Source organism: Amphiura filiformis, chromosome 16, assembly GCF_039555335.1.
Source record: "Amphiura filiformis chromosome 16, Afil_fr2py, whole genome shotgun sequence".
Classification (NCBI taxonomy): Eukaryota; Metazoa; Echinodermata; class Ophiuroidea; order Amphilepidida; family Amphiuridae; genus Amphiura; species Amphiura filiformis.
This window is the reverse complement of record NC_092643.1, coordinates 43,597,763-43,620,083: the sequence shown is the minus strand read 5'-3', so window position 1 is coordinate 43,620,083 and position 22,321 is coordinate 43,597,763. Positions and strand designations below refer to the sequence as shown.

Here is a 22,321-nt window from a genome sequence, read left to right as displayed (position 1 = left end):
AGATAGTTTCCTGAACAGTGTAACTCCACTTGAAACATCAGCCAACAGTAAAAAAATAGCAAAATGGGAGGAGAGATCTACCAATCACCCACCAACTTTGAATATTCATGCTGGCGAAGAACTACCACCTGGTGCAGATGCAAGTTGGGTTGAATGGAAATGCCTTAATAGGTTAAGGTCTGGTGTAGGAAGATGTAACGTCAACCTCAGCAAATGGGGATATCGAAAGAACACAGATGTAACCTGTGATTGTGGAACAGAACCACAAACAATGGATCACCTATTGTGTTGCCCTCAACTGGAGCAAATATGCACAACTGCTGACTTAGCAGTTTACAATGAGAATGCTGAAAAGTGTGTGCAGCACTGGCTGAAACACATTTAATCTTGTGCCGTGGACAAGCTAAGAAGAAGAAGAAGTATTAAGTTCTCAAATTTATACAATAAACATCTTCCAAAAATAAAGAAAAAGTCAATATGCAAAGAAACAAGCCATGCCATGAATCGCCGCAGGAATAATTAAATCCATCAAAACAAGAAATATAAATATTTAAACCATCCAAGTGAGGGTAATAAAACGGGTAATTTTAAGTCAATTAGGACATTTTTTTGATACTTGTATTTTTGTTAAAAGAAATTCATTCGGCTGGACCCTCTGTTTCGAATCGACTCAAGAGTATAAGGATTTGTTAGAGTACAATTTTATAAATCCGGGGTGTGGTATTTATGCATTTCTAGATGTTTTTATAAATATATAAAAATGTGTTCATTATTATAAATGCTTGCTCCTGAATATGTTATTACGTATGTGTAACACAAATTTATATTATGTATTTATATACGAATTTATATAAATATTTATAAATGTACTTATACACGAATTTATATATTTATATATGTGTGAACAAATCCTTACTTATGTTAACACTTATTTATATATGTGTAACACGAACCAAAGTTTAGTACTCTGATACAAACGGGTAATGTAAAGTCAATTGGGGAAGTTTTGACACTTGTATAAAGTTGTATTATTATAGTTAAAAGAATTTCATTGGGCTGGACCTCTGTTTCGAATCGATACATGAGTAAAGATCTGTTCGAGTATATTTTTTATAGTCCTGGTGTGGTATTTATGCATTTCTACATGTTTTTAGTATTGATAAAAAATGTGTTCATTGTATTATGTCAAAACAAAGTAAAAAGATATCAAATGTATGTACATACGAACTATGTTGATTTGAACAAGTATTGTCACCCTTCTTTCACTTTTCTTCACTCAAAGTCGCTGTGTGACACGCACAAAAGACATGTTCTAAGTTTGTCCATCTGATATAAAACGGATAATGTACAATCGGAAGTTGTTTTGATTCTTGTATTATTTTTAAAGAATTCAATTGGGATGGACCCTCTGGATGGATCATGGATCTGTGTTTCGATTCGACACCTGAGTAATAGTACATGGTGCTCTGTAGTAATATTTGAGTTAGCATTTATCTTGCTACACAAGTGGATCCAATGTTTTTTGGCATCCTTACACCTCAAATGCTTCCTTATTTAGGGGTCGAAGGTCACTGCATCGATTGCCACATTAAAGTACTCATACACTTAAGTCCAAAACTTAAAATTCGTTCTATCATGTTGTAATTCCTCAAATTGTTCCTCTCATTGATAGGAATAAAAAAAAAGTCAACTGGTATATTGCACTAGAATGCTTAGTTCAGGACTTATAAAGTAAACTAGGTCAAATGTCAATATCTCATGAACCGGGCCAAATTTTCAAAATGTACCAATTTAATGGCAACTTGTTTCAAAATTCTTCTCTCGGCAAACGAAATAGAAAAATTATTTGTTTGAGAAATGTATAACCTCAGAATCGGATGAAATCATAGGTCAAAGGTTATGCATGTATTTCTATTGGACTTGAGGTGCATTCACTCTGAAGGGGGACATGGCAATAAAATTGCACCAAAATGTGAATTGAGTATATGTTAAGAGGGGTAATTTGTGACCTCAGAATCGGATGAAATCGAACCAATTTTTAAAATTTGACCTCTGTGTATAAAAAAAAGTAGTAATTGAGCATAAGATGACAATAATATGGGGGATTAGCAGACGGCATGTTGTAGTGGTAAGTTACCGATTTGATTACGTGTTGTTTATGGTAATATTTTTATGTAAATTAACGATGCTTAAAGCGGTTTCTGAACTTAATATTTGGACTTTGTTGACGACAACTGAGGTGGGGCCAAGCTCTTCTGAATTTACTGGCCAATATCACCATTTTAAAATCAACACCCTCGGTGTTACTTTTAAGACCGACGTGTTTGCCAAACACTCTAAATTGACAAAGTTTGATATCAGTATATGAAATTTGGTGCATTTTCAAAAGTTGCAAATCAAAACGATGCACGCGATCGAAATTCCTTAGAGTGGCTCTGTGGTCAAGCTTGCTTGCCCACGATGGGCACCTGTCGACTATCCCAAGTGCGCGCTTTATTCAATTGTTAATATAAAACGCATGGATTGTTACATTGCTTTACTAATGTATACCAGGGCATGATGCGATCGATATGACCTAGCGGTTGTTTCCAAAGAGCTTTTAAATAGAAATAGAGTCGCAATAGATTATATAATCTTTTGTTCGTTTGATGCCGATTAGAAGTTGCGACAGGCTATTCATAAAAGTGGTACCATTGTTTCGAATAAAGGGGTTCCGCCATTAAATTGGTCACTGATCCGGCATCATATTAACGCTCTACACAACATGCGAGTATCAATTAGTGACCACACTACAGTCATGTGTAAGGGCAGTCATGTGTAAAGTGGTACCATTGTACTCATGTATCCCAAATGTGTGCTTGTGTGGGTCTGAAGACTATAAGGAGGCTTTAGCTGTCGATGCAATCATCTTTACCACCCACCTGACGATAGGTGTTTCATTTAAATAAATTGAATGCTCTTGGTGATCGATTACACATTAGAATGTATGAAGGCTGCCATTTCCAGTCCATATATCTATATTACACTATAATGATAATCGCTATACGTATACATGTAAGTATAAGTATAGGCCTATAAAGGTTGTTTTTAAGAAATTTCCATTTAATTTTATTTTAAGAAGGAGATTGAGGGGAGGGGGTTGGGGAGGGACAAATTCACCTCTGTGAGAAGTCTTGGGAGGGGGGAGGGAGGAAGAGGGGAGGAGGGGATATGGAGAATGAGAGAGGGCTGGAGGAAGGGATAATAAAGACAAATAAAGACAAGACAGGCCTAGGAAAGAATAAGTACAGAGAAGGGAAAAGAAAGGAATGATGAATACATTTAATAATAATTATTAGGCCTATATAATAACTAAACACATAACAGCACTGGGCAGCCATTCGACGATGCCAATGCCTTTATTCGTTACGTAATTAAAACGCCCAGTCAGATGTATTTCACACCTACCAAACACAACTCACCCAATTTCGCAAACTGGACGTTGAATGTACACTCTCATGAATATTGATTGGCAACATTTTCCAATATGTCAGCGCTCTAATCGGAAACAATAGAACAATAGACCCTGCAGAGCGTTGGTTGTTTCGGGCTATGTCAATGGTCGCGCTCTGCCATTCACCTCTACAGATCTGTGTGGTTCGTTTTTAATTTGCAACTTTTACAAATGCACCAAATTTCATCTTTGTCAATTTAGAGTGTTTGGTGGAACATTTGGTATCAAATTGGAGCTAACAGGATTAATTAGATCAGGTTTTGATGTAGGACGGGTATATAAGTGGGGACTTTCTTTATGTGAGTAGTTTATATGAAAAAAAATTGTCTGAACGAAGTTCATACAACATTAAGTAAAAGTTCACATTTTGCTGTTTACTCACTTTATACTCTTGACATACCTCATTGCGTTTATATAGTGCAATTTCACAGTCAAGGCTGAAAGTTCATACAAACCAAACACGAATGTTTCTATAGTCTATGCTCTCAGTATAATTATGGCGTACATGTGTAATATTTAAGTGTACGTTTTGTCTAAGATATTGTGGTTTTGACCAAAATAAACGGAGAACACGGTCACCTATTTCACCATGTCGACTCACGTGCTTCATTTGATTTCCCTCTCGTCACTTGTTCTTCTAATTGTTATAAGTGTAACAAAATGTGCACGGGTACTGATTCTACAAGGACCAGGAGAAGGTAGTCATTACTTCACAGCAACTGCCATTGTGGAAGTGCTCGTCAACCGTGGGCACCAAGTCACGATTTTACTAAGTGATCTATACGCATATCGAGCTAACGCTACAAAAGATGCACAGCTGTACAATTTCGAATTATATCAGTCATCAATGACTGCTGAAACTCGTGACGAATTATACACAGCGATGAACAGGGCAGCTTTTAAAGGTCAATTTATCAACTTTGTCATTGCAAATATGTCAAAAAATAATGAATTTGCATATGCAGAATGTGAGAATATACTGAAGGATGTGACTCTGTTATCGAAACTTACAATGATTGATTTTGACTTAATATTAGTTGATATGATATTCAACTGCCCGGTTTTAGTGGCACAGTATCTAGATAAACCATTTGTATATTTTGTAGCTAGTTCAATGGTACCCCATCCTTTTTCCTTTCGCTATCGTCTACCCATTAATCCAGCTTACATACCATAAATGCTCACAGGTTTCGACCATAGAATGTCGTTTATGAATAGACTTAAAAACACCATTAACACCGGAATTGGAATGATGTTATGCTACCTCGTACTAGATCCATATGAGCAATTAAAGAAGGTATACAAGATCAAACCTGAAGTATCTATGTATGATGCTTTGGCCGAAGCAGAACTGTGGTTTCTGCATACCAATTTTGCTCTTGATTTCCCTCGGCCATTAATGCCTAATGTGATACCAGTTGGTGGATTAACAACTAAACCTGCACAACCATTGAATCATGTAAGTACGGCCCATGTACATACATATCAACAATTGAATACCAGAATACAAATTCCACCCAAGTCCATGGAAAGTGATTTGGAGAAAACAAAAAACAAATGTGTGTCATACATGCTTGGTATATATAGGAGTGAGTACATGAAGGATTTCACATACTCAATAGACGTACATACGTAGAGGGTGGATTTGGGTTCAAATTTTATGCATATGATTTCAATTTCCCATGCTTAACCAGCATGTATTCATGTATTCAATTATTGTCTTGTGTTGCCATTAGAATAAAGTTGTCTTGCATTCCAATTTATATCAAGTCCATTCCTTGCTTCACACCATCTTATATCATATACGACCTAATTAATTCAATAATCGAATTTAGTTTTGACTAATACTAATACTATAGACTAGTTGACATGTCCAGCAGTATGCACGCAATTTCCATTGTTCTTTGCCCTGCAGTGTGCGTACGCATCGTAGTTTGCTCAGGGCACGTACATTTTAAATCGCCCATCACATTTTATATAGTACAATAAAGCCATTTGAACACTGTAGCGGTTCATTCAAGCATATCGATACACCACCGGTCCCTCGCCTTTGTTGACAAACAATGATGTCAATTGGTCTGTATCCCAGCAGAAAGCAAGTACCAGGGGCGTAGCAAGCAGGTGGACATCTCCTAATGATATTGCATAACTTTTTGGCAAGGAATACAAAAAAAAAATTGACCGAAATTGTATATTAACACTACTATTATTAAAATTAACCGTGGTAAAAGGAGCCACGTACGTGCGAGTATACGTGGGATGTTATTACAACTTTTCCTTATTTCAATGTCAAATATTTTCTATATAATATGTAATTTGTTGACATGGAATGATTTATATTACTAGGATTTATATATCCATTATTTTTTCAATGGTTTCCATGACTACTTGATTCATGAGAAGACACATGAATAATTTTCGTAATGATCAAATGACCCGTGAATTCTGTACAGCTAAGAATCAAGTTCATTGCACATGTTACAGGTAGACTTAGGAATGACTTGACAATTATGACTGTTTGATATTATATTGCCAGCAATATGGAAAAAGAGACACATGTAGAAACCGAAAAAGCTACCATTTTGTTGAAGGAGCAAAGTTCAACTTCAACTGTAACCCGCTTCTGGATATCGTTTGAAGTCAAATGATATACCATTTTAAAGCTTATGCTGTATATTTTCTAAACACGAAATAAAACAAAATTGACCGGGGAGGAATTTACGGTTCAATGTACAGTCACATATGCTCCAGTCACATATGCTCGGGCAAAAATCGGTTATTCCTTCATGTAATTTTACACGAAATTAGGGTTAAGGTTAGGGTTAGGGTTAGTTTAGGGTTAGGATTAGGGTTAGGGTTAGGGTTAGTTTAGGGTTAGGATTAGGGTTAGGGTTAGGGTTAGGGTTAGGATTATGGTTATGATTAGGATTAGGCTTAGGGTTAGGGTTAGGATTAGGGTTATAGTTAGGATTAGCTTACACGAAATAATAATATTACATGAAGGATCGACCCAAAAGTCTCACAAGGTGATCACAGTTTCAACAGTGTAAATATAAGAAATCATTTCGTTTTATGCAGGAATTGGCAAGGTTCATAGACACTTCCGATGATCATGGCGTCATCTTATTCTCTATGGGAACTTACGTGATGTCGATGGATAATGATGTAGCGAGTATGTTTGCGAAAGCTTTTCGGGCATTACCTCAGAAGGTGATCTGGAAGTTAGGAGGAAATCTTGCGCAGGAACTACCTGACAACGTCAAAGTAATGGAATGGATTCCACAAAATGATATTTTGGGTAAGCAAAGGTTTTCCAATTGTTGAGCTAATAACGGCATGTAGAGTTTTGTATGAAGCAAATGTGTGCCATCATTTGGGCAGTTCAAAAATACGGCATACGTGGACCTACTTTTCAGTGGGTCACGGATTTCCTCAGCCACCGTTCACAGCAAATCCGGGTTGATAGACAAATCAACACTCAGCCAATGTGGATTCTGGCGTACCACAAGGCAGTGTCCTGGGACCGTTGCTCGACCTACCAGACTGCGTAAATAGCTCCAAAATTCCCATCTCGACTGTGTGTTGTACAAGTGGATATAGTGTGTTGTACTTCTAAATAATCTGAATACTTTGCCAAAGAGGGAACACGTGGCTCATATAATATCATCCATCAAAATGCCCGGAGGTGCGTGTCACAAAGAAGAGGAAACCAATTCCTTTCTTCATGGTATCACTCTTGAAGAAGTCAAGTCTGCCAAATATCTTGGTCTCCACATAGATAACAAGCTGGTTACTAGACGAAATTTTGGATGAGAAAACGGACATTTTGATGAGAAACGGCCAAAATGGAAAGAATTTAAATTTTCTCATTCTTTTGGATGAGAAAATAATAATAATTCTCACCAGTTTTAATAAGACAATAATGATTGACGCACACACCACGAAGTTTCTCATCCAAAAGAATAAGAAAATTTAAATTCTTTCCATTTTGGCCGTTTCTCACCAAAATGTCCCTTTTCTCATTAAAAAAATAATGAATTTGCATATGCAGAATGTGAGAATATACTGAAGGATGTGACTCTGTTATCGAAACTTACAATGATTGATTTTGACTTAATATTAGTTGATATGATATTCAACTGCCCGGTTTTAGTGGCACAGTATCTAGATAAACCATTTGTATATTTTGTAGCTAGTTCAATGGTACCCCATCCTTTTTCCTTTCGCTATCGTCTACCCATTAATCCAGCTTACATACCATAAATGCTCACAGGTTTCGACCATAGAATGTCGTTTATGAATAGACTTAAAACACCATTAACACCGGAATTGGAATGATGTTATGCTACCTCGTACTAGATCCATATGAGCAATTAAAGAAGGTATACAAGATCAAACCTGAAGTATCTATGTATGATGCTTTGGCCGAAGCAGAACTGTGGTTTCTGCATACCAATTTTGCTCTTGATTTCCCTCGGCCATTAATGCCTAATGTGATACCAGTTGGTGGATTAACAACTAAACCTGCACAACCATTGAATCATGTAAGTACGGCCCATGTACATACATATCAACAATTGAATACCAGAATACAAATTCCACCCAAGTCCATGGAAAGTGATTTGGAGAAAACAAAAAACAAATGTGTGTCATACATGCTTGGTATACATAGGAGTGAGTACATGAAGGATTTCACATACTCAATAGACGTACATACGTAGAGGGTGGATTTGGGTTCAAATTTTATGCATATGATTTCAATTTCCCATGCTTAACCAGCATGTATTCATGTATTCAATTATTGTCTTGTGTTGCCATTAGAATAAAGTTGTCTTGCATTCCAATTTATATCAAGTCCATTCCTTGCTTCACACCATCTTATATCATATACGACCTAATTAATTCAATAATCGAATTTAGTTTTGACTAATACTAATACTATAGACTAGTTGACATGTCCAGCAGTATGCACGCAATTTCCATTGTTCTTTGCCCTGCAGTGTGCGTACGCATCGTAGTTTGCTCAGGGCACGTACATTTTAAATCGCCCATCACATTTTATATAGTACAATAAAGCCATTTGAACACTGTAGCGGTTCATTCAAGCATATCGATACACCACCGGTCCCTCGCCTTTGTTGACAAACAATGATGTCAATTGGTCTGTATCCCAGCAGAAAGCAAGTACCAGGGGCGTAGCAAGCAGGTGGACATCTCCTAATGATATTGCATAACTTTTTGGCAAGGAATACAAAAAAAAAATGACCGAAATTGTATATTAACACTACTATTATTAAAATTAACCGTGGTAAAAGGGGCCACGTACGTGCGAGTATACGTGGGATGTTATTACAACTTTTCCTTATTTCAATGTCAAATATTTTCTATATAATATGTAATTTGTTGACATGGAATGATTTATATTACTAGGATTTATATATCCATTATTTTTCAATGGTTTCCATGACTACTTGATTCATGAGAAGACACATGAATAATTTTCGTAATGATCAAATGACCCGTGAATTCTGTACAGCTAAGAATCAAGTTCATTGCACATGTTACAGGTAGACTTAGGAATGACTTGACAATTATGACTGTTTGATATTATATTGCCAGCAATATGGAAAAAGAGACACATGTAGAAACCGAAAAAGCTACCATTTTGTTGAAGGAGCAAAGTTCAACTTCAACTGTAACCCGCTTCTGGATATCGTTTGAAGTCAAATGATATACCATTTTAAAGCTTATGCTGTATATTTTCTAAACACGAAATAAAACAAAATTGACCGGGGAGGAATTTACGGTTCAATGTACAGTCACATATGTTCCAGTCACATATGCTCGGGCAAAAATCGGTTATTCCTTCATGTAATTTTACACGAAATTAGGGTTAAGGTTAAGGTTAGGGTTAGTTTAGGGTTAGGATTAGGGTTAGGGTTAGGGTTAGTTTAGGGTTAGGATTAGGGTTAGGGTTAGGGTTAGGATTAGGGTTAGGATTATGGTTATGATTAGGATTAGGCTTAGGGTTAGGGTTAGGATTAGGGTTATAGTTAGGATTAGCTTACACGAAATAATAATATTACATGAAGGATCGACCCAAAAGTCTCACAAGGTGATCACAGTTTCAACAGTGTAAATATAAGAAATCATTTCGTTTTATGCAGGAATTGGCAAGGTTCATAGACACTTCCGATGATCATGGCGTCATCTTATTCTCTATGGGAACTTACGTGATGTCGATGGATAATGATGTAGCGAGTATGTTTGCGAAAGCTTTTCGGGCATTACCTCAGAAGGTGATCTGGAAGTTAGGAGGAAATCTTGCGCAGGAACTACCTGACAACGTCAAAGTAATGGAATGGATTCCACAAAATGATATTTTGGGTAAGCAAAGGTTTTCCAATTGTTGAGCTAATAACGGCATGTAGAGTTTTGTATGAAGCAAATGTGTGCCATCATTTGGGCAGTTCAAAATACGGCATACGTGGACCTACTTTTCAGTGGGTCACGGATTTCCTCAGCCACCGTTCACAGCAAATCCGGGTTGATAGACAAATCAACACTCAGCCAATGTGGATTCTGGCGTACCACAAGGCAGTGTCCTGGGACCGTTGCTCGACCTACCAGACTGCGTAAATAGCTCCAAAATTCCCATCTCGACTGTGTGTTGTACAAGTGGATATAGTGTGTTGTACTTCTAAATAATCTGAATACTTTGCCAAAGAGGGAACACGTGGCTCATATAAGATCATCCATCAAAATGCCCGGAGGTGCGTGTCACAAAGAAGAGGAAACCAATTCCTTTCTTCATGGTATCACTCTTGAAGAAGTCAAGTCTGCCAAATATCTTGGTCGCCACATAGATAACAAGCTGGTTACTAGACGAAATTTTGGATGAGAAAACGGACATTTTGATGAGAAACGGCCAAAATGGAAAGAATTTAAATTTTCTCATTCTTTTGGATGAGAAAATAATAATAATTCTCACCAGTTTTAATAAGACAATAATGATTGACGCACACACCACGAAGTTTCTCATCCAAAAGAATAAGAAAATTTAAATTCTTTCCATTTTGGCCGTTTCTCACCAAAATGTCCCTTTTCTCATTAAAACTTCCTCTAGTGCCTCCAGCACAACTTCTACCTTTATAGCACTCGAAGGATTAAGAAGGCTACGTACACGACTTAATATGTAAGACTAAGTACTGAATATGCTGCTGCAATATGGGGCCCACATACACACACAGACACCAAGAACAGTGCCAAATATATTTACCTATGACCGCAGATCAAGTATTACCCCCTGCTGAGTGAGCTCCAGTGGCCTTTCTACAAAGTAAATGTCGCCAAAATCGACCAGATGCTCTATTTTGATCTGGTTGACATCAGTTGAGGTATGACATCTGGTACTAGATGTTACCGTAACATGATAAACATCTAACACCAGATGTCATAACTCTCGTATCTACCGCATCATTTTTATCAGCACTTTACTGTATATTTTTTTGCACATGTGATTTCTTGTCTGCGTCGTATGTATGCGAGCATACCACTCTGCAGTGTGAAATCTTCCTTTCAAGAAGCCTGCATTGTAGCTGGAATACCATAAACCCATTCGCACGTGACTTGACCTTTATTTTCATGTTTTTGCCGTTAATAAAAGGCAGTATAGACGTCTTTACCACTAAAAGTCTTGTAAATAGGCAAACAACGCTTAACACAAATAGCGCCCTCAATTTTCATATGTTACGAGTGTTACATAACCATTTTATTAATGTTTCATATTTTTGGACAGGTCACAAGAAGGTAAAAGCATTTGTCATGCATTGTGGAATTAATGGAGTATACGAGGCGTTATACCATGCAGTGCCTCTCGTATGTCTACCGTTATTTGGGGATCAGTTTGATATCGCAGCCAGGGTGGCTTCAAAGGAAATTGGAATTCAACTCGACGTGTCTACTTTGGAGAGTTCTGTACTGGCTACAAATATCCGTGATGTTATTGAAGATCAAAGGTAAAGTCATGTAGGAAGTGGTTACACTTTTCCTGGATACACAGACCCATATAAAGTGTTGGAACTAGATAAAAAAAGTGAAAGTGAAACACAACCCACACTCCCACACACAACCGATCATAATTAAATAAACGGGACCAATTTATTAAAGTCTGCGCACAGTTGTTTGATGGCGTGTAGAGCTGTGTTCATTTTAAAGCAAATTTGAACACTAATGGCGCTATTTATATTAAATCCTGTTTGCATCTTCAAGTGGTACGTACGAAATGAACGTGGCGACAACGTTGAAAATCCACACAATTTGTCCATTTAACATTGACAGTCAAGGATATTGAACATACGAGGTCCGAATATTGATATAATTATTTTTGTTTGTAAGAAATAATTATAATAAAGCAAGAGTGAGGTGTGATTAGCCGTATAAAAATTAGATTGCGATTTGCCTTTTTGATATAAACACACGGTATAATACACAGTAGTGACGCTGAAATTGACATTTTGTACGCCGCGGCGTCACGACGGTTTAAGCAACGCGCCTAATTTTCACACCGAAAAAGCCTCATTTTGAAAGTAAAGTCCTGATATAGATATAGTGGTCTTGAGTATTCCAAACTATTTGTTCATTTTTTTGTCAATCATAATATTTGGGAAGCACTGAAATGCAGGTAATTTTAAGCAGCATGCGCATGTTAACCTTGGTTTTTAGTCAAAATCAAAAGCACGCTGCATATTGAAGTAGACATAAGACCTGGTGACCACTAAATTTCAAGCGCTTCGCCCTCTAGTGACCATATCAGATATTAGTCTTTGTTCCAGCACCCTTGTTCTCCTTCGTGACGTAGGAGCACAATCCAGCTTGGAAACGAGACTAGCAAAATGTACGCACGTTTTGAAAGCCCTATAAACTCAAGGACCACACAGCACGTATGGAACATCGCAATCTCTCTTGTATTCGTTTAGAAGTACAGGGTGTCCCTTAAAGAACTGTATCATCGGGAACTGATTTGTTTGGGTATTTTAATGCATAAACCAAACATAATATTTTTTTTAATTTATTTGAAACCAAAAGGAAACAGAAGAAAAGAGGAACGGCTATAGATTAAAAACTTACATCATATGAAGGTATAAAAATGAAAAATTACCATGCCAATGACATCTTTTTCTTCTTTATTTTTTATCTTATTTATATCTGTAGGTTTAAAGACAACATGAATAAGTTTTCGTATATATTTCGCGATGCACAGCAACATCCAGCGGAAGTGGGTGCTGATTGGCTGGAGTATGTATTACGTCACGGTGGAGCGAGCCATCTACGATCTGCTGCACTTGATCTTGATACCTATCAATATCTCTTGATAGACGTTTTGATAACTGTCTGTATAGGTTCAATAATTGTTTTGTTTATTTTGATTGCCTTATGCAAATTTTGTTTGCGAAAATGTATGAGTTCATGTGCAGGAAGTAAAAGCAAAAGGGATTAAAGATTTGGGGGGTGACAATAATTTGTGTTGAATAAATGTCCACATAGTGCAGTTATGTCCACGGCAAATTCACCGTGACCTTTCCAGCCATAAACCCGCGTAGTGAAGATTAAACCGAGATATGCAGTATTAAACCATTATAGTAATCGATTGTCCAATGCAAATGTATTACCACGTGATAATATTAATCCAATGAGCAATCGAATTGTCCGCTACGGTCGACTAATCCAATTGATAATGACTCTATTGACATGTACGGGCGGAGCTCCACTGACCGAGTTTTGGGGTATTTTTCAAAGGTTTGCTGTCATTTACTCATCAAGGCGGTCCCTAGTTATTATAAGAACTATGCTAATGATTTAAAGATTGACATGTAGAGAATAAACCATACTTGATTGACAGAAAGTACTAAATTTGTACCTATTACGGTGTCGTGACACCCCTCTTCCAAATGCGACCAAGCCAGGGCGGCCCGGTGAAGTGCATTGGAATAACACGGGAGTTTTGATATAACGGTAGGATTTCTTTCTCATACAAATGTATGGTCCCCCCTTTTAAAGATTGTACCGGGTTGAAAAGAATAAGTAATTAAAACATTGTACCGGGTTGAAAAGAATAAGTAATTAAAACATAGAGCAAGTACTAAAATCATAACTTTTATACTTTTTGATATATGATGCTAACTAGTTCATCTCCTATATCTACAACACAGCCCTACCAGTAGGGGTCAATTGCCTATTGTGAGTGGCCCTGTGTTGTGTGCATACATGTAGGTAACAATAACTGCATGATGATCTTTTTCTTAGTGTTTGGGCCAAACTCCTTCTTATAATTTGCTGAGGCTGGTGAACCCCATTCCCACACAAGGAGTCTATTACATATCATTCAAATGTTTCACCTTTTCACGTTAACCGATTCAATGCAGCTGCTCAATGGCGTAACGTGAGTCATCCCCTGGGAGGGGGACGACTACGATGGGAGGGGCCACCGGGTCTCTCAAGTACACAAGCCGTTCTTCTGCAATTGTCTTATGGGATTTTCTAAATTTCAGTCGATTGGAGGCACACACCCCTCTCGTGCCCCTGTGATGTTCGCCACTGTACCTGTTCGTGGCGAAAAAGAATTACGTATGCTAAGAGCCAATGGTCGATCCCACAAATGGTTGTTTAAAAATGATTCAGGCCCTTATTAGGGATTGTGCAATGATTATCAGCCCACAGGGGTAAAGTTTCCAAACGGCATATATCCAAAATTGCTTGTCCCCTTCTCGGCCCGCCATAAATCGTTCCCACCCCCTTTGGCCTGCCTCTTGGCTTGTCACACCCCCCCCGCCCCACCCTCTTGACTGGCCAATCGCCATAGGGATTCACAGCGAACTGTTAATCGCTCCTATAAACATCTGAAATTGTCATGGGGAATGATTGTTAATACTGTATCTGTGGGAAGACGTCTATATATCCATACAAGACACTGAAAATTGATTGAGAAAATTTCTAAACATGTCTAAAATGAAAGAAAACTTTTATTTCGGGGGTTTAGAACCAGAAAGCCTTTAGTTAACTAACTCACTATGACCAGATCTCACAAAATGAGCATAAAGTTGGCTCCTTGCTTTGGACTTTTGAAATCAATATTTCCTCCGCAATGTCTTTTCTTTTCTATTGAATTTTGTCACGATTAATGGACTGTATCTTCTATAGTGTCCTAGCGACTTTATGCTTATTTTGTGGGAGCAGGTGATTGTGAGTTGAGGCTTCCTGGCTCTCAACCCTCGATATATTGGTTGGTAAGGCTGCGATCACATAGAAGTATACGGTATACGGTATTCGCTATTCGCTATACGAAATACGCTCATTCGATCAGGCTGAGTTCACATAGTATACTCCTATGTGAACTCAGCCTGATCGAATGAGCGTATTTCGTATAGCGAATAGCGAATACCGTATACCGTATACTTTCTATGTGATCGCAGCCTAATGGTAGCATCATGAAAATTTACTATGGTTGAAAAAGTTTTAGATATCCAACCTACGTTATGTGAAAAAATATCAATGTAGAGAGAAATTGTGTAATTTGTGTAAGCTAAGCTAAATTAAGAAATACATATTCGAGAGGTAAAACTACTAATTAACCAAATTTAAGTCCTTACACTTTCAAAATCATAAGAAAAGTAATAGGCTCAAACGATATGTAAAATCATAATACCGCCCTCAAAAATTTACCACATGATAATCCTGATAGTGGCGTCATGGACTGTATAAGATGGCGTTGAGGTAAAGATTTTGACCGCGCAGAGCTAGTGTATCAGTGTGTGGGACTTAAGGGATTAGATAGCGACAATATTTTTGTGGGACCTGAGAGCACATCAGGTCTTTTGGGGGGAAATGCATATCATACGCATTAGCGGCCGTTTTATGCAAATTAGCATTTTTTCTTTTCCCTTTTTTTTTCCTTTTTGGATATGTTGTTGGTGATCTTTATTTTAGAAATAAACTCCTCAACGAAAGTTTGGAAAGTATTTTTAAGCATCTATATCTCAGATGATTTGCAGGGGCGGATTTAGAGGGGGCGCATCCGGCGCACGCCCTCTAATTTTTGCAGAACGGCGCCTAGCGCCTGACTTAACGTATTTTTGCAGAGCGGCGCCTGACTTTGTGTGGGCGCCGAGCCGCCGGCAGCGGCGGTGGCTCGGCGCCCCGCTATTGAAAATTCCTGAATCCACCCTGGCGACATTTATACCCCTTAAAAATGACACCAGATTTGAAACAATCACATTTTTCATGGCTGAGTACACGTCTTGTGAATGTAGAGGGGTCTCAAACAGAATGTGCCAAATAACTCCAAGTTGTCCATTATTCTGTGCTCAAACAACACTAGTCACTAACCTCAATATCGAGTGGATAAACCATACGCAGCCACAACTGCCAGACAACACATCCTCATGCTGCTCAACAGCCTGGTCACATGATGCTATGGGGTGGCATTCCATTCTTCAACCAGGATTCATCGCAGGTCATTCAATTCAATTCAAGCTGGTCAAGCTGGTGTTCAATAGAGTTGAGGTCTGGGAGCTTCTGGGCTGATGGCAGGCCATTCCATTCTCCGTTGACTACCCTGTCATCTTGAAGGATTGCATTAGGGTCCAGATTGCCGTGAAGATATGGGATTACAGCTTGCAGCATAGAATGATTAATTTGGCACACTCTGTTTGAGGCCCCACTACATTCACAAGACGTGTACTCAGGCGTGAAAAAGGTGATTGTTTCAAATGTGGTGTCATTGTAAAGGGGGATTAAGTAGCTATACATTGATATGCAACACGATATGAACATGTCACATGGTTTGTGGGATAGGCTTTTACGACGGGAATTCATAAAACCATGTGACAATTAGTGGGTTTTAGCGGGTTCACCGTCGGACAAGGGTCCGAACCCGCTAAAAACCCACTAAATGTCACATGGTTTTATTTTCGTGGATGAAGATCACCCGCGAAAATATTTCCAAGTGATGTCATCAGCCCTACAACAAAAGGCGAGCAAAGTCCCACTGCTAATTTTTTAACGGAAATGGTTCCGAATTTGACATTTGATTTTTTGCAGAATCAATTATCTCAAAATTATTTTTGTGGATTTTATAGCTTCATTTCCATTGCTAGATTATTTATTTACCTAATCACATATTATTGTAAAGATGGTCTAAATTCAACAAAACATCCAGCTTTCACAATAAACTCGCTTTTTTAAATTTCTGTCTCATACTTGTCGTTAAAATCAATCCTAAATATTTAAATTATCTAGATAAATCATATATACATAAAAACATTATTTTGGAATTTTTGGAGTGTTATGACGTAAGAAAATAAAGTCCAATTTAGTGAAAATAAAAAAGGCGGTGAACAAGGACGAAATTCCAAGATGGCCGCCCATAGAACCATGCGTTGATAATTTGTGTCAAAGTAGACGTAAATAAATAAAAGCATAATGATAGTGTGCATGTCATTTCCTACAAAGAAATGATCATATTTCAAGGACAAATATTCCCAACATTCTATTTAGTGAACTTGAGGTAAATCTAAAATTCTACCCAAAAATACGAGAAAATAGTCAGTTGTGTAAGTTCATACGTGCAGGAAGTAAACAAGAAGTAAAAAGATTAAAACTTTCAACTGCACTCACCAGGTTATTTTCCCAAATATTTCAGAACCAACTGGTTCTTTCCTCAGTGGGTGATGGTGTGTGAGATGCTGCTGAGATCAGTGTTTCTAGAAGATCTTCTACTTGAGTTGCCACGCTGCGTAAGAATCTGGTAGCACCTACCTAAGGACCGTGCTGAAAAAGAAGATCAAACAGGAGTTATATACCACATTCCATGCACGGATTGTAGCTCTGTTTACATTGGTGAAACCGGAAGGAAACTCAAGTTCAGACTTAAGGAGCATAAATCAGTTGCTCCAAGTGCCAATTCTTCTGTATCTGCTCATACTAAGTCCGGTCATAATATTGACTGGGACGGAGTTACCATTTTGGAAAAGGACAGCAGGAACGATACAAGGAAAATTCGCGAAGTGATCCACATTAGGAGAGACCCACAGCCCAAACTATCTCCAGTTTACAACAGCTTGCTGAAATCAGTGAAACCAACTGGCAACTCTAGTAGAAGATCTTCTAGAAACACTGATCTCAGCAGCATCTAACACACCATCACCCACTGAGGAAGGAACCAGTTGGTTCTGAAATATTTGGGAAAATAACCTGGTGAGTGCAGTTGAAAGTTTTAATCTTTTTACTTCGAGAAAATAGACGTTTTTTACGACGTAAAGTGAGGCTACTTTTTGAAGCTTCTGGCAAGTTTGGTGCCGAATATCGGAGATTTTGACGTGTATTCACTGTTATGAAAGCTATAAAAAATACACCTTGTTAACTAACAAATTCCCATTTAAAGTCCCACTCCTAATTCACACCTTTTTTTCACTTTCAAAACCGGTGGGGCTATTATGACTATACTCGCATCAGTAACTAGTAATTCCGTAAAAAACCCGCGAAAATGTCATTGATACTTCCAACCGCGAAAATATCTGTCCGCGAATATTTCCACTTATACTACATGATAATACGACGTAGGGAGGAGTGCATTACATTTGCTTCTGCCAGTCAGATGCAGTATCCTCATGCTACACATACCATGCCAATATAGGATACCGGTATACTTGTCTCCAACATATGTTGATATATTGGATCCGTGTACAGAAAAACTTCATTGACAAAATGATTAGCAGCAATTTTTGGATATTTATTTTCATGTTCATCTGGTGTTCTATGAATGTTATTGAATGTTCAGGTAAGCCGCAAGTTATATAATTACCATGATTACAGGGCTAATATTGCATGAGTTCAAATTATTATTATAAGTCACTGGGCTAAAATATAAATAAAATGGTGCATAAATTTATATATGTACCCCGGGGTGGTGAATTATAGGGGGTAGGGCAAAGATTTTTAGACAGGCAAAAAAAAAAAAAAAAAAAAAAAAAAAAGGTGGAGGCGTTTTTGGCAGGTCGAAAGGGCCGGGGGCAAACAATTTTTGACACAGATATTTTCGGCTCCATTTCTATATCCCCCCTTAAAGGTATAGGAAAACGTTAGGAACACGTTCAAATATGGAAAATTTCCTGCTCACTGGGCTCGCATTATACAGACTTGACATTTAATATGGAATATTTCTTCACGAAGTGCCAACATTGATCTGAAAGGGGTCTGTACAAACCGCACGGGTTAAATATTTATTGGCATGTGCCGGGAGATATGGTGTCAAATATTTTTAATAGAAAATGTGCTTCCCATGAGTTTATATAATAATGGTGCTTATAATGCAGTGCATTTGCCTAAAATGGCGGACTTAAGCAGGCTGAATTTGAGCTTCCTGGGGGACACATTTTCGGCAACAAATTTAGTTGGGTTTGAGATGATATTGCCTAGACTTTGTTAGCAATTCGTCGTCCGTATTCCATAGTGGCGTATAGTGGGGCGCGGCGAATAAACAACATTTCGAGAAAATCGGGTTTGAAGAAATGCCAATTTAAAATCGAGTTGTGTAAATCAGACATTCATTATATTTTGTAAATGATGTGAAATTTCTGTAGTAAACTAAATAGATTTTATTGTTATATATTTTCAAAATAAATAAATAAATACTATTGCTGGCAAACTGACAATAAAACTATACGTCACTATGGAAAACGAACAAAACGCAATACCCTAACCTTACGTTAACCGTACGCCACCTCGGTCGCCGTGTAATCCCTATGGCGTTACTTTTCGTCGTTCGTATTCCATAGTGGCGTATAGGTCCGATACGCGTACGCCACTATGACATACGATGTTTTTCATTTTGCCGATATTTCATAATTATAAAATGTGTATAAAAAAGTGGCGTATGGTCGATACGCCACTATGGAATACAAAAATGTCACTTTGTAACTATACGCCACATTTAATTAATTAATTACTAATTAATTAGCTAATTATGACTGATGAGACTTAGAAAAATGAAAGAGAACATCATTAAAAACATATGTGCCAATTTTCAAAAAAATGACCAAAAATCACTATACGCCACTATGGAATACAGCCGACGAATTGGCATTTGTCACAGCTGAATGCACTTGTTATGTACCATTTTTTGGAAAATGGGAGGAGCTTAAAAATATAGCTTTTCAAAGTGATACTCAGAAAGTTTGAATGTCCCCCATTGGGGTTAAATGTTATAAACTTACGGTACAAAAACTAACTGCGCGGATTCCTGTTTGTCCAGTGAACTCGCGCTGTTTATTTATGTACAGTTAGTTTATAACACTTGGCCCCAGGAGGCATTCAAATTTTCTGAGTACGTACGACTTTGAAGAGCCATTTTTTCAAAAGCTCCTCCCACATTCAAAACTGGTACATTACAAGTGCATTCAGTTGTGACAAATGCAAATTGCTGACAAAGTTCGGGAAATATCACCACAAACCCCAATAGATTTGATAATAACATAACAATGTTGCATAAAGTACGAATTTGTGTCCCCCACAAAGCTCAAATTCAGCCTCCCTAAATCCGCCATTTTAGGCAAATGCACTACATTATGAGCACACTGATGTTAACTCACGGAAAGCACATTTTCTATCAAGAACTATTTGATAACATCTCCCGACACACCCCAATAAATATTTAACCCGTACGGTTTATGCAGACCCGCTCAGATAAGTCTTGGCACTTCGTGAAGAAATATTCCATACTACATGTCAAGTCTGTATGATAAGACAATTTAAGGTTAGCAACAATTTTAAACTGTTGTGATTTGGTAGTTCATAACATAAAATATGTTATTTTTCAATAATATATTGATTTTGGCACGTCAAAAGGGGTGCAATAGTTTTTTGGCACCTCAAAAGGGGGGGGGGCAAAATAAAAAAAATTTGGCACGGCCAAAGGAGAGAGGATTCTGTTTTTTACACAATAGTAATGAAGTTTATTAAACTAACATATATCGTGCAAAAATCAAGTCAATGAAGAGGGAATTAAAAAAAAAGATGGCAAGACCAAGAAAAAAACAACACCATCACAGCAACAGACAAACAAACAAAACATTAAAACATACATACGAAAACCATACCAATAGGTCAGAACCTCAGGATTTTTTGAGTTCTAACCGGTAAGCCGCAAATCATCTGGTATGGTTACTCCATCAAAAGTTAAATATTTCATATTTATTTATTTATTTATATTTATTTATTTATTTATTGGAACATACACTTTTGTATCAGTGGCACACGCCTAACCAGCGGTGCGTTCAAAAACAACATTATAATACAAGAAACAAATTAAAAAGACGAAAGCAAAAGAAACTGTCTGTCTTAACCCAAGTTGGTTTGAAATGGGTCGTTAGCAGGAAATAAAACAAAATGTAGAAAATGAAAATATAAAATTAAATTACATACTGGCATGACATGACAATTAATGGACATTAAATATTCTTCAAGACAGAGGATCTCAAAGACCATGCACGTTTTAAATAACTTTTGCAAGACATATCAAAACAATTGTTGACTCTATTCTCACAGTCCCAGGGGGTTCCCAACATAAGGCACAGTTTTACATCTAAGTCCCCCGCCATAAAAAAAAATGCCAGAACATCTCTAAATTCTGGTCCGAAAGATTACGCTCTAGCTTGGAGAATTCTTCAGTACGTATATCATTCAGGGCGGTGCATGTAAAGAGGAAATGGCGAAGATCTTCTGTACCATTTTTGCACAAAGGACAATTTTCGTCCATGCCTACAGTCCAGGAATGAATTCTACCATTAAGGGGAAGAGTGTTAGACCGTGCCTTAAATTTGAAACTTGCTCCGTGGAAATCGGTTTTTTCCAAAAGATACTTCTCCATTCTAAGTTCTTTCTTATACAAAACATAGTCATTAAGAGAAGATTTAGCTTTGGCGTTATCATACCAATTACTCTCGTACATTTGTTTGTTGGCTTCCTTAAATTAAAAAAAAACGTTTTTGCCCAGCGTATGGATTTGCTGTTGAATCGTACCCAAAAATATAGTCTAAATCAATCGCATTTATTAAGAGCGGATCGGACAGAAGACAGCCATTTAAATCTAATTGTTCGATATTACAGTCAAGACTTAATAATGCATTGAACAGTAATTTGGGCCATCGATGCATGTCCATACAATTAAGGCGCGCATAGAAATTTACCTTGATGCGATCTTGAATAGTAGCAATTGACTCCCAGCCCAAGTCCCCATAAAGAGCAGCGATAGGGGTATTACGAGAAGCCTTCAGGATGGATCGCGCCATTTGCAGATTTTCAATACTTTTGGTATCCGCTACATTGCAAATCCACACCGCGCTAGCATAATTAATACACGGAAGGGCTAGAGAGCGCCATAGAATATCCCCGTAATAAACTCTATTGAAATCATCTTGACCATCAAGAATTGACTTAATATACCCAATAATTCTATTACCCTTTTTAATAACTTCCGAAACATGTGCGTGATCGGTCAAATTGTTGTTTATGTGGACACCAAGATATTTATATGAATCACAAGTAGAGATGGTGCTTTCTCCTAATTTCCAGAGCATGTTTTTTCCCTTCCTATTGGATTCTTTACCTATGATCATAACATTCGATTTGTCATAATTAAAACCAAGCCGCCAGGTGCGCGAAATGACGAGGCGACGTCAAGCATAGCAAGTGACATTTGAAAAACATGGTTCATGATCAGCCACAGTTCACTCTGAAAGATAATGCATTTCACATGTTTAAACAGTTTATAAA

General features: G+C 37.6%; 1 protein-coding gene across 1 annotated transcript; it reads left to right on the top strand.

The window, feature by feature from the left end:
• The first annotated feature begins 7,785 nt into the window (after window positions 1-7,785).
• LOC140136615 (2-hydroxyacylsphingosine 1-beta-galactosyltransferase-like) lies at window positions 7,786-13,456 on the top strand. Its single transcript, XM_072158300.1, has 4 exons — window positions 7,786-8,037; window positions 9,661-9,880; window positions 11,292-11,511; window positions 12,707-13,456. The coding sequence occupies exons 1-4, from the start codon at window positions 7,828-7,830 to the stop codon at window positions 12,990-12,992; spliced, it is 936 nt and encodes a 311-aa protein (XP_072014401.1). The 5' UTR covers window positions 7,786-7,827; the 3' UTR covers window positions 12,993-13,456.
• Window positions 13,457-22,321: the final 8,865 nt, after the last annotated feature.